This window comes from Torulaspora globosa, chromosome 2 (assembly GCF_014133895.1).
Source record: "Torulaspora globosa chromosome 2, complete sequence".
Lineage (NCBI taxonomy): Eukaryota > Fungi > Ascomycota > Saccharomycetes > Saccharomycetales > Saccharomycetaceae > Torulaspora > Torulaspora globosa.
In genome coordinates this window covers 615654-628235 of record NC_050728.1, presented here as the reverse complement: position 1 = coordinate 628235, position 12582 = coordinate 615654, and the positions used below count along the sequence as shown (strand labels likewise).

Below are 12582 nucleotides of genomic sequence, written 5' to 3'. Positions count from 1 at the left end.
ATTTTGGGAAACGAAAAGTCACGTGACATCAATTTTAAAACTCCTTGTCTGTTACCCTCTCCTGCGGGCCGTTAAGTGTCATGGTGACGTCAAGACAATCCCGTGGGTAAAAATGGCCTCGTTAAGCCCCGAGCAACGCTGCACCAGTTAAATCCCGACTGCATTTCCCCGTTCAGCGGGCGCAGTCTCGTGAATTACGGCATGATTATCGAACAGTCACACGCTGCAGCATAGTGCTTTCTTTCCCATTTGTCAACCGTTTAATTTCAACAATTGTGCCCACAGTGACGAAACCATTTTCGAGAATGAAGTCACCGGCTCAACAATGTGCTCAACTACCACGACTGTAAGACAGCTCTCGACGGCAAACTCATGTCGATGTATATATAGTACGTGCAACCGTGGTAGATTTTCAGGGCGACTCCCTGTCGAATCCAAAAGATCGCAACCAACATAACCACAAGAAAGGCTAAGAATGATCAGCGACTCTATCTTCACTTTGACACATGATTCTAAACTTGACGATCTGCTGGCTGCGAACCAACAGTGGTCCAAGACAATGAACGATCTGCACCCCGGTCTGTTCCGCGAGTACAACGCGAAGGGCCAAAATCCGCACACTCTTTTCATCGGTTGTTCTGACTCGCGCTACAACGAGGGCTGCCTGGGTGTGCTGCCGGGCGAAGTGTTCACGTGGAAAACAGTGGCTAACGTCTGCAGCCCAGAGGACCTGACCTTCAAGGCTACATTGGAGTTTGCCATTAGATGCCTAAAGGTTAACAAAGTGGTCATCTGCGGTCACACCGATTGCGGCGGCATCAAGACCTGTCTGACGGGACAAATAGAGCCATTGAACGACAAAGAAGGCTTGAACTGCCAGCATTTATACCAATACCTGCAGGACATCGACCAAATGTACCACGAAGAAAAGAGCCAACTGGCAAATCTACCTACACTCGACGCGAAGAGCAAATACCTATCACAATGCAATGTCAAGAGACAGTTTGCCCGCGTCATTGAAAACGACACTGTGAAAACGGCCATCGCGAACAAGGAACTCGAAGTCTACGGTCTAGTCTACAACGTCGACTCCGGTTTGCTCGATCCTGTGATCTCCAACTAGACAAATACCCACTACATCCATATATATAATATCATAGAGGTTCATACAAAATATAATATTGCTGGCATTAATCAAGAGTTATCGGAGCAGTCGTGGCATTCAGTCGACGAATCACCTGAATGAGCCATCGAAACTTCTTTTTTCTTAAAAGTCGACGCAGATCGTAATTTTCCTTCTCCTCAGCCCTTCCTGTCAGAACCAGTAAAAAAAGGGCGAGACGTCCATTTAAGGTTTGTAAGCTGTATGCCGCGGTGATCCTTGCTCGACTACACTGCAAGCCCGCTACTGAACAGGCGTAGGCGGAAAATAAAGGATATGTCGAGCTATTAGGTGTTATATAATATATCAGTGATAATGAGTCGATGCAGCAAGGATGTATGTGGGATGGAGAGGATATCCAAGATGACAAAGAAGAGTGGTTCAGATAGCGTGCCGCATATGGCTAGAGATGAACGGTTCAAATATGCTATTCACAATCTCGATCTTTCTAGGGTAAAGCTTTCAGAGAGTCCGTTGGATGATTACCAGAGGTTGTTCTTTGCAACGCTTTTATCGCGTCCCAATGTAGATCAACGACGAAATATCGATGTTAAAAGAGCCACTTACAAGTCCAACATTGCTGAATCGTTTGCGTGTCCGTCGTCCGGCGCCGCGCATGACGCGGCTGTAGCGAAGGACAAAGATACTCTAGGTACTTCGCTGCGATCGCAGGGGAAGAAGGTGCTGGACTGCTTCGAATACCAGTTTCCAGACGTAGACACAGCGGGATCGTTGTGCTATTCGGAACTTTCTTCTCTATCCGAGGCTGTGAAGGAGAATTTGGGTCTGAAAGACGGCAGAGGGCACCTTTTGAAGGGGTCGATCTCCACAGCGAATGAAGAGAGTCTACCGAATGCTATTGCTCTGCCAGCGCAAGCATACGCTGTGCGAGACAGCGACGAGAGAGCAACAAACGCAAATTCCTTGACGAAGAATCAACAATTCAAGTTGCGGAAGCAGGACCATAGTCTGCATCAGAATAGCAAGCTTATTAACCCGAATAATTGCGTTCTGTGGACCCATGGGTCCGGCTACGTGTTTCTGACTGGGATATGGAGACTGTATCAGGACGTGATGCGGGGGCTAACAAGCGTACCGAGACTGGGCGAGGATAGTTCTGAGAGACTGCAAAATATCTGCAAGGAAGAGCTTAACTACATGATTACCTCTGCGTTTTATGAGTCTTCTTCTTCTCCCATATCACTCAGCCCTTCCGATAGAAGGAAAAGACGTCAGTCAGCTGGCTCCGAAAAAATCTCGTCGCTTAATCTCCATGACGGGTCTCTGCTGTCCTCAGATTCTGCGACTGTGGGGACCACGTCCCTAAACCCGCACTACACGGATTTGCACTGGAATAGCCTGTCAAGGGAGTTGAAACAAATGATGTGCGATACGTACAGGAACCATCTAATTAACGAAAGAGGATTCAATCCGGGCGAAATTGCTACGATTGATTACACGGAGGTCGTCAAACGAATCAGAGGTGGCTATATCAAAATTCAGGGTACATGGCTGCCCTTTGAGACTGCAAGACTCCTGTGCGTCAGATTCTGCTATCCAATCAGGTACCTGTTGGTTCCAATTTTTGGGCCGCTCTTCCCCAAGGAATGCGAGGAATGGTATACTAATGTTCAACAGCGACTAGTCAGGTCTGCAATGAAGAAGGAAAGCGCAATTAGCGATTCTCGTGAGTTGCATCCGGAGCAGAGACGGAGAAAAAGAAGGAAGTCGACCAAATCGGAGGTTAGTAAACCCGCCGGCAATGAACTTTTAAACGCCTTCCAAAACCTCCTGGATATTTCGAGGCATCCGGTCCCGATTGAAGCTCATGAAATACAAGCCAGAAGCAAATCATTATCATGCGCACCTGATTACTACACTCCTTTGCTGCCCAGAAGAGTTTCTTCAGAGACATTACCACCAATTAGTACAGTAATGCAATTCATATCACCTAGATCTTCCATTGGAGGGGGCAGCGAGCATAGTAGTTCTGCCACGGAACCCGAGAACGTCCACTATGCGACTGCTGGCCCGTATCCTCGTCAATCCGGACAGCTCCAAAGCTACCCAAATCCGACAGTGCAAACCCTATCACATCTTGCATCTTTTTACAATACTCATGGCCACCGATATTCATATCCGGGAAACATATACATGTCTCATCAGAAACCAGTGCTTAACAGATCACCACCTTATAGTTCACCAGACAGTGAGCTTTCAGAGTACCAGGCAAAAGCAGCGGGCATTAATCCAGCACAGAAGGTTACCACCGGGTTCGACATACCAAGCTACGAGCCGTTGCAAAGAGAGAATGGTAGAGAGACCAGAAGGTGGTTTTCAGGCTCCGGTAAGGTCGGGTCAAACGATGGTCTCTTAAGTCCGAAGACCGTCAGTCCTGGTCAGAAGCCCAAACGAAATTAATTATTTACTGCACATCCAGACTTCATTTCATATTGGCCCAGCTCCGCTCGTTAACTAAAAGACAATACCAATTTTATAGGAATATCAGTAGTGTAATAAAAAAAATGCTTCCAACCAGATTCGAACTGATGATCTCCACATTACTAGTGTGGCGCCTTACCAACTTGGCCATAGAAGCTCTAATGTTCGATGTCGTAAAAAATTTATACAAGTACATATACGGTTTCTTGCAGCTCTAATTCCCTAATTTTGACAGTCAGTCAATCTGTTTTACTTGTTAAGATTTAAGCTGCATCTACATGGATGGCGCCCTAAGAGTACATCACTCTTGATTACCAAGAGGTTCGACGGTACCCCGGACACTGGTAACTGCAAAACCCCTCTGCTTGAAGCCGCAGGAGGCTGTGACTGGCTGCACATAACCATAGCATGAATATCTGAATTGCGAGATCTCATTTTGATTGAATCTGTTTCTGCTGTGCAAATCATGCTCAGGACTACAAATTTACTCTGGCGCGTCGGTTCATTTTAGATTTCTACTATTCCGCATATATATGACTGCGCGACCTAATAGCGAATTGGAGACTATATACTCCAGTTCCTTGCTGTTCTTTGTCCCTCGAGGGTTCAGATTACTCATTGATGGACTTTATTGACCTTGAAGCCTTCTCGGTGATCGATTCTTCAGCAGAAAAGGCTTCCGATAGCTCTCTACCTGAACCGTCATCGCTGCTAGATCTTTCAACCTTATCAATTGATTCTGGCACCAATGAAGCGAGTTTCAAGATACCTGATCTCCGTAACAGGGAAGATGTTTCTGGTTCTGGGAAGGACAATCTTTACGATAGGATGGCCCAACATGCTAGTATGCTAATGTCAAAGGTCGACAAGAGAGCGGTAGACGCAGAAGCAACGAAGGCTTTACGAGGGAAGACATCTCATTTTATGGAGCCCAGTAGAACTTTCATGACACCTGCAGAACTCAAAAATTTGCCTGACAAGAATCCCTCCGCTTCTGAAGTGACGACTGATCTCCTATTGAGGAAGCTCTCCAACATCCTGAATGAACACACGTTGACAAATTACCAGACGAGGACGCAGATTAGAAAGTCCCTGCAACTTCTAGAGGAGAACAAAGAGAGACTGCAGTTGGATGAAAGCAGGTTGATTGATTCAGGCTTTGTTGGAAATCTCGCTAGAAAATCAATGAGAAGTGGTCTTGAAAACGAGCTACTAAAAGAGCATCTGCTGGTCCTCGAAGAATTAAGGCCTATAATCAGAAGAATCAAACGGTTCTCCATTCCAGTTGAGAAAATCAAAGCTGCTGGGCAAAGCATCGTCGATAGTCATGGTCTGACAAGCGAGGATGACAAAGAAAGCGTATCAAAGGACATTGAATTACTTTGTTCACAGGCTAAACGTTTAAGATTAAAAAAAAGCATTTTGTCTTCAATGAAGGATCATTTCACTTTGACCCAAGTTGAGGATGACTATCTGTTGAACGGCCCTGTGGATGTGCAATTCTTCCGAATCGTTGACAAGGCAATAAAAATTAAAGAACATACAGTCGTTTTGTTGTCTCTACCGAGCTCCACGGCTGCAGATGCATTGATACGGAGAATTAATCAAGTCCTAGAGAGCGTCTATCGAAAAGTGTTTAATCATTTGATTGATTTCCTGCACAACTACGATTCTGGATCTAATTCGTTTGCACAAGCTACTATACCGCCTAGCAAGAGCGACCGGACCATTTTTAAAAAATCTGTCGTTTGCTTGTCCAACGATCTAAAGTACTTTAATGAGTTTTTGAAACGAGTGACCGCTATGCGCTCGAAGGGCATATTGGATGAATTCCTGTCTCAGTTTGATTACAATCCCAATGAGTCGAGGCCTATCTTGCTATCCGCAGGCGACCCACTTCGATACGTTGGTGATGTTTTAGCGAGCGTGCATGCATCTATTGCGAACGAGGCAGATTTTGTGAAACCACTATTCAAATTTCAGGAAGACTTAAACATAGTGACGATGCATAACAAAGAACTTTTTGATGGCCTCGACACCAAAGTGTTCAATGAGGTTGTCAGATCACTTGCTAATCCTTCCCGAATTAGAATTGAGCAGGTTATTAGATTTGAAGAAGATCCGGTCATTAATTTTGAGATAATTCGGCTGCTGGACTTGTACCAATTAATGTATCACAGACAAGGTATCAATACCAATAATATTGTGATAGAGAACCTGAAATCTTTACAAGAGATATCAAAGACTCGAATTGAAGATTTCTTCACAAAGTACCTAGGCGACATTCCTTCGGTGTCTGATAAGTTTAATGATTCAATGCCGCCAGAGTGGCTTTACGGCTATATAAACAAGCTTGTTGAGCTATTCGAGGCTCACGAACAAGGAGGTGATTGGGAGACTAAAAAGAGAAGTGCAGTGATTAATGGTGCATTCTTAGAAAACTTTGTTTCAAATCCAATTGACGAAGTTTTAATGAAGAGACTGCAGCAAGAGACTCCATTGGCGAAGAAAAATGACGAAGCCAGATATTCTCTGCTTTCTGTGCAAATAAATTGCCTCGATCTCATTAAATCACGTCTTCAGCCCTTTGCCAACAGCATACTTGCTCGCGAGGAGAAAGCAGTGAATATATGGAAGAGCATAGGACAAAAAATGGATGATTTTATCAATCGTATGCTTGATCTGCAATTCAAGCTGCTGATGGAAAGGTGCGGCCTGGGCTTGTACTATAATCTGTTGAATATGATTTTCCCAATTGCATCAGTGCAGGATGAACTCGACTACGACATGTACCTCTCGTTATCGGATAATCCACTAATGAACCTTGAGACAATAAACGATAAAGTCAACAAGCGGTTGAATGAATATGTGCCTCAGGCGCTGACTGACATACAAGACAATCTTATGTTTAAATTGATGTCTCCTACGATTGCGGATTACATTTGCGATAGTTGTTTAGCGAAGTTATGCCTCTTTTACGCCACTTTTAGGAAGGTTATGATACACCTATATCCTGAGAGGACTGAAGATATCTGCAATATCTTGAATTTCTCGGAAGAAGAGTTTAAAGCTTTGGTTGGCGTTAAATGAGGAAAATGCAAATTAGTTATACTGCATAATTTAAGTATCTCGAACCGCATGGGTAGGCGTCTTCCCGCGACCATAACCGCTCGCTTCATAATAGTCCATGGGATAGTATTTCTCTGTGAACATAACATCTTGTTTGAGCAAAACGTTGGTTTCATACGGCGTTAATAAGGGCTTACTGAATGCGTAACCCCAATCGATCGATAATCTGGGACATGCCACCTGCACAAAGACGTCTATGTTGTCGAACATGGCTAGTTTTTGAGGGAAGATCTCACTCAATACTATCTTGACAACTGTTTTTCCAGCAGCAGTTAACTTCTCCTCCAGTTTTTCGACGGTGGCTAAATTGCCCTGTCTTCCTAGGGCACCCAATATCAGTCCGAAAGTCTGGCCTTGTGCTGCTGTCGCTATGGCATCTGATCTTAGCTCGACGAGTCGGCGTTGGTCGTAACCTTCTCTTGTAAATTTACGGTTGTACGGGTCATATCTATAGGCTGGGATTCCCGGGTTATGGATCATCGCCGATTCCAAATGGAATCTTCCATCGCCAATGTAGATCATGGCGTCAAACTGTTCTTCGTTCAGTCTTTCGGAAGTACACCCCAGGACCTCGCCCCTGGATAGTGGTTTTATCTGCGGTGGTATCACATATATGACATGAGCTTCATCAGAGAGAAGCTTTTCTCTGATGCTGTGAATTGTCGGATTGAATTGAATTGTGCCAAAAACTGCTAAGCGGGCTCCAACTGCGAAGTTCTTCTTTAATGTCTTTATTATATGGTCTTCTTCGACACTGATAGTGACAAAGACGTAAAGGATTTTGATCGTAGTGACATCTATGGGGACAAGGCATGAATGCGCATAATGGACAATAAAGTCACAGTCCAAGGCTCTGGCGGTGTAGTCGTCGATACAGCATGCCCCGTAGGAAACATCACCCATAACAACAGTCTCGCAATTGCAAAATTGCTCCAGAATGTCACTTATAATTAGTGAATACATCAAAAGACCCTCGGGCATTTGAAGCGCTACTCGTTTAGCTCCATGTTTTCTGATGTTCCAGACAGTTTTGTGTATTTCAAAGTTGTAATTCTGTGGCAATAGCTTTATAGCTTCGTTCAGATCCTTGTCATTCAGAATATCGTCAGGTATGTGATTGATGGCTCGAGTGCTGATCCTACCTTTCGGCTTGTGCACTATAGAACTATTATTGCATGATGTTTCGCAAGAGGTATCCTGTCTTCTCGCTCCTACAAACTTTCTTCGAGGAATTGATCTCTGCTCCGAACTCATATGGCCTTTCGAACTATTAGATTCTGAGTTGACCGATGATGCTTTTATTCTACCCCAGTAAAAGTAGTCGATGAGCTTGAAATTTCAAATTTTTCACTGCAGCGCTGAAGAATTAAAGCTCATCGCATAAGCAGGAACTAACAGCCTTAGAGATATAAAAGAGGCAGAGATTAGTAGAGATGCTAACTCCAGATTTTGTTGTTACCCAAGATGAGAAATTTGTATTTATCAAGATTAAAGTCTCCACTATAAGGTTCAACGCGGCTGCTTTGGAAATGGCAGTTGAGGGAAGCGTCTTTGTATTTTACCTGTCACCTTACTACTTGAGGCTGGCATTCCCCCACGAGGTTGTTGACGACGAAAGAGCTTCAGCTAAATACTGTTCCAAAGATGAATCTATCGATATACAGCTTCCCAAGCTCAAGGAGGGAACTTTCTTTGAAGATTTAGATGTACCGACAAAGCTACTGGCAAGACGAGGGGATTTGATAGGAGCTGACGCAGCATCGAAGCGAGATGATCGATGCAAAAAGCCCTTGATTCAAGAAATTGGCTCTGGAAACGAAAATCTCGAAAAAGAGGACCTGCAGGCTATCAGCGCAGCTGGAGATTCTTTCAGCTGGGAAATTGAGCAAACAGCAGATAAACAAAATAGCAGGTTACTCTCTATAAAATATGGTTTTGAAGATGCGTACGATACTAGCGTTTCCGTGTCTGTTTCGAACGGAAACGATATAAATGAGCTTGATGATCCGGAGCGCACAACGCCAAATAATCGTGTGAAGGAAAGGCTTCGCAAAGAGGACCTGAAATTCGACCCTGAATACTATGTGTCAGAATATATGATTAAGCGATATGCGTCTCCGGAAGATTTGGTAATTAATGGTATAGAAGAAGTCATGAAATTTACTCCGCCGCTAGTGAAGGATTATTTGAAGTGGTACAAGAACAGTGATGACAGGAACTCTGTGATGCCCATAGTATTCACCGAAAAGGAACAAGAACAAATGCAAAAATATATACCGAGGAAAGAGTATCTGGTAAGCGAGCCCAAGAAATTATATGTGACAATACTTTGCTTACTGTTCGCATATATATTTGAACAGATGGAAACAGGAGGCGTTCACAACACAGAGTCTGCTTGGTCTATTGGGAAGCTGACCCCTCAAATATGCTTCTTAGATCAGCAATTACTGTTGAAGGACGCCACTGAGGGCGTATCTTTGATAAAGGCTGCCATCATCACGGGAATAAGGAGGTCTTTGAGTTATCCATTGCACAGAAACTACGATCTGTCGACCAAAGCTTGGACCTTTGTATACTACGTACTTCGGGGCGGTAAAAGACTGGTGACGAGATGCCTGCTCGATATACACGAGATTTTCAGATTCCATGACGTGTATTACGTGTACAACAGGATTTTACTGGACGACCTTTGTTCGTGGTTTATCTCTCAGGGAAGCGAGAATGTAACCAGAAGCTTGGCTCTGGAAATGAAAAAAGAGCTGGATCAAATAAGTAAGGACGAGATAGAATTCAATTGCATATCAGGAGTAGACGAGGATACCGGTGAATTGGCTACTGAAAATATGACCATCAGAGAAATGGAGATCTTGGCGGAAAGGCAATTTCAAGAGTCAGAAGGCGCTTCTTAACCGCTATTCAACAAATTAGCTACTGAGTTAGTATTCTTAGACTGCGTGGGACTTCCATTCCTGCTGCTGTTCTCGCTGCATGTAATCTCGTCATAATCGAATCGTTTCTCAGGATTTTTTTCTGTGCTTTGAATCGGGAGTTGATCGACCTGTGTCTTCAATTTAGGAAGGCTCAGTTGCTTATGTGCGTCTACCATGTTTAAATCAATTACGCCAAATGAGGACCCTGATCGTGTCCTTCGATGCTTCTTATGTACCATTGAGGCTTTTCGCAGGCCTGGCTGGTTCGAATCGCCAAATCCAGCACTATTTGATATCTGCTCGTTATAATCCTTTCCGAAACTCAAAATCGATGTCATTTCGGATGGGATATCAGAACCAGCGGTTTTGGCCACTGGTAATGAGAGGTTGCGGCTGTGACTCGCCACAGAGTGATTGGCATTAGTTGGGAAGGGCGAAAACTTCAACTGCTGATCTTCCTCCTTTAACGAAGCCGCCTCATTCAAAGCAGCAACAGCGTATGCCCCTATTCGAGCAGGTGAATTGGCTCGTCGTGCAGCTAAGGTTGTTGCGTCTCCGGCTACCGGCTTTGGCCGTAAATTGCTGCCTGCAGGGGGGAATTTGTAACATAGAGGTTGCTTAACGGAACAATCAGTGACAGTTGAAGTTGGAACCCCGATGTTGGAGGCGCCACTTCTAAAACCCGAGCTTCCGATGTTCAATTCTTCACCGCCGAAGAGCTTCGGAATTTCATACGACGGTACTCCGTACTCTTTGGCCATCGTGAACAATTCTATTGTGCGGCTTGCGTTCTCAAGTCTGTAGTACTGTTGTTTTGTACGCTCCTGTTCTATTCTCAGTTCCAAAGCCTTCTCCAATACATTAGCAGTTAGGTTTGTATCTTCCACCTTGGCTCCGAATAATACTTCAAATAGCGATCTCGGCCGTTCATCTCTTGTTGCAGAGTGCGAATTCTTTGGTGTGTTCATTTACGTTCTTCCAATTGAGTCATCCTTCAAGACTGCCACTATCAGTTCTCACTGAAACTGCAACAAACGTCAATCGACTGAAGAGCTTCCTTTCCTATGCAATGTGTATCCTTACCGCAAGCTTAAGGACTGAAAAGAGAGATTAGTCGCAATTGATCTGATCTGCCTACGATAGCCATCTTCTTCCAGATAACGACAAATGCGATGAGTTATAATCTTAACAGAATTGCTTTGTTAGTTGATGCCCGAGAACTTTTCGAAAAATTTCTCAAATCGAATAATGGCTTATGTACGCTTCAGCTCAACGATAGGCTGGAAGCCGAGAGTATCTAACATCCTTCAGGGTTTCATTCCCTAATATATAATTGCAGCTGCAGCCTGGTAAGATTCAGACGGTTTCTTCTTCGAAGACCGTCTCGATAGGCTTTTCCATGAAGGAAGCGTGTCCGAGCACGGTGACTGCGGAGGCCCCGATCAACCAAAGTAGCGTCGATATCGGGGACGCAAGAAAGCCCAGCGGAACTGCGACAAAAAGCAAACCAGTATAAAGTTGGTTTGTCTTGAAAGAGCCGAACGGTGTTACCAAGTCCTGTCCGTTCAGCTTGTTGATCCCAGCAACGCCGATCAACACGAACACAATCACAAACAGTAAGAGAAAGTTTGTCAACAGAGTGTAGATACCAAGCGCACCTATGATTAGAGCGTAGTTAGTCGAGAAGTATTTCAGGTTGTAAGACACTCTAGATTGGATATCGCCGAAATTCTGAGGTTTTGACACGTTCTTAACATTGAAAAACTCCTGTGGCGGACGAACCGAAGACAGTCTACCCTGCAAAGACCTGATTTCGCTCTTGATACGATCCATTGAAAGGTCCTCAGTGAAACGGGAGAGTTGCTTAACCAGGGTTAGTAAAAGCTTCATCAGCGCGCTAATCCGCGTAGCTTGGTCGATAATATTCATACCGTTAGCGTAGTGAGAGAGTTCATGATGCCTTGAGCAGCAGTATCCGAGTATCGACGGTTCCGACGGTTATGAAGCACCTGAGGAGGCTTATATACCTGTTGGTCCTTTTCACACAAAGTCAAAGCCTTCTTTGTTCGATAGGATCTGTAGAGATAAGGTCGTGTAACACGAAGCGCTGCACCAGCCAAAATGAGCCCCAGCGCTAGCAGGCCATGAGCTGTTGGCGGCTGTACTGCTGAAGCTATTCAGGTTAGTGCTGGTGCTTGACAGAGGCTAACTGCGTGGGACTGCCTCATCTTTCAACTGTTTGCTCATGTTTGCTCATCCTCGGGGCTTTTTGCAGGGAACCGCCGAGCCAATCTCAGCCACCACCATTCGGTACTGATAAGGCAGCGCCATCTAATATGCGTTGCAAACGTGTTGGGATCTGTGCTGAATTGCTCTGTTGTTGCAAGTTACCTTTGTAGGGTGAAGGAGCGTTTCCGGGTGGCGTTAGCCGCCCATCACTTTCGATCACTACGACACACAAAAAGACAATTGAAACTCTTCAAGACACCGCTTGCAGCTCGGTATGTCCTGCAAGGAGGCAGATATCCACCAGCGTTGCTCACTATGTCTGGATTCCGCAGTCTAGGCTTCAGTTGGACAACGCTTTTGGGGGGTTCAGATCAAGTCCTCGGGCTTTGCAAATGATGGTATGTACTGGGGACGTACCAGATGCCCGCTACACATGCCATCGTCTGAATTAATTTACCATGCTGAATCGACCAAGAAACGAAGTTTGCGACCATATCCAGGGGCAAGAGTAAACAAAGGAATTGGTCGGAATGTTCCACGTTCAGGTAAAACGGCTGTTTTGACCAGCGACTGTTGACCATTTGGCTTGATAAGGCTCTTTTCTATGACGACATCCTTCCATTTTTCTTTGCAGCACGGCAGGGCTCTCTTTCATCATTTTCGGTATGTCGGGTTTCTCTCCCAGATAGA

The 12582-nt window shown here is 44.8% G+C and overlaps 7 protein-coding genes and 1 non-coding gene across 8 annotated transcripts; 4 read left to right on the top strand and 4 right to left on the bottom strand.

The window, feature by feature from the left end:
• Positions 1–475: 475 nt before the first annotated feature.
• NCE103 (carbonate dehydratase NCE103) lies at positions 476–1123 on the top strand (the record flags this gene model as incomplete). Its single annotated transcript, XM_037282250.1, has 1 exon — positions 476–1123. The coding sequence occupies one exon, from the start codon at positions 476–478 to the stop codon at positions 1121–1123; it is 648 nt and encodes a 215-aa protein (XP_037138145.1).
• A 354-nt stretch (positions 1124–1477) lies between these two features.
• Positions 1478–3583, top strand: XBP1 (Xbp1p; the record flags this gene model as incomplete). Its single annotated transcript, XM_037282249.1, has 1 exon — positions 1478–3583. The coding sequence occupies one exon, from the start codon at positions 1478–1480 to the stop codon at positions 3581–3583; it is 2106 nt and encodes a 701-aa protein (XP_037138144.1).
• A 105-nt stretch (positions 3584–3688) lies between these two features.
• On the bottom strand, positions 3689–3761 carry HG536_0Btrna3T. The gene has a single exon. It is a non-coding gene; the product is annotated as a tRNA-Thr (tRNA).
• A 464-nt stretch (positions 3762–4225) lies between these two features.
• Positions 4226–6694, top strand: COG6 (Golgi transport complex subunit COG6; the record flags this gene model as incomplete). Its single annotated transcript, XM_037282248.1, has 1 exon — positions 4226–6694. The coding sequence occupies one exon, from the start codon at positions 4226–4228 to the stop codon at positions 6692–6694; it is 2469 nt and encodes an 822-aa protein (XP_037138143.1).
• A 30-nt stretch (positions 6695–6724) lies between these two features.
• On the bottom strand, positions 6725–7987 carry DPH1 (2-(3-amino-3-carboxypropyl)histidine synthase; the record flags this gene model as incomplete). Its single annotated transcript, XM_037282247.1, has 1 exon — positions 6725–7987. The coding sequence occupies one exon, from the start codon at positions 7985–7987 to the stop codon at positions 6725–6727; it is 1263 nt and encodes a 420-aa protein (XP_037138142.1).
• Positions 7988–8166: 179 nt separating this feature from the next.
• Positions 8167–9642, top strand: SHQ1 (Hsp90 cochaperone SHQ1; the record flags this gene model as incomplete). Its single annotated transcript, XM_037282246.1, has 1 exon — positions 8167–9642. The coding sequence occupies one exon, from the start codon at positions 8167–8169 to the stop codon at positions 9640–9642; it is 1476 nt and encodes a 491-aa protein (XP_037138141.1).
• Positions 9639–10631, bottom strand: BOP3 (Bop3p; the record flags this gene model as incomplete). Its single annotated transcript, XM_037282245.1, has 1 exon — positions 9639–10631. The coding sequence occupies one exon, from the start codon at positions 10629–10631 to the stop codon at positions 9639–9641; it is 993 nt and encodes a 330-aa protein (XP_037138140.1).
• Positions 10632–11019: 388 nt separating this feature from the next.
• Positions 11020–11592, bottom strand: YIP3 (Yip3p; the record flags this gene model as incomplete). The annotated part of the gene is made up of 1 exon (XM_037282244.1): positions 11020–11592. The coding sequence occupies one exon, from the start codon at positions 11590–11592 to the stop codon at positions 11020–11022; it is 573 nt and encodes a 190-aa protein (XP_037138139.1).
• Positions 11593–12582: the final 990 nt, after the last annotated feature.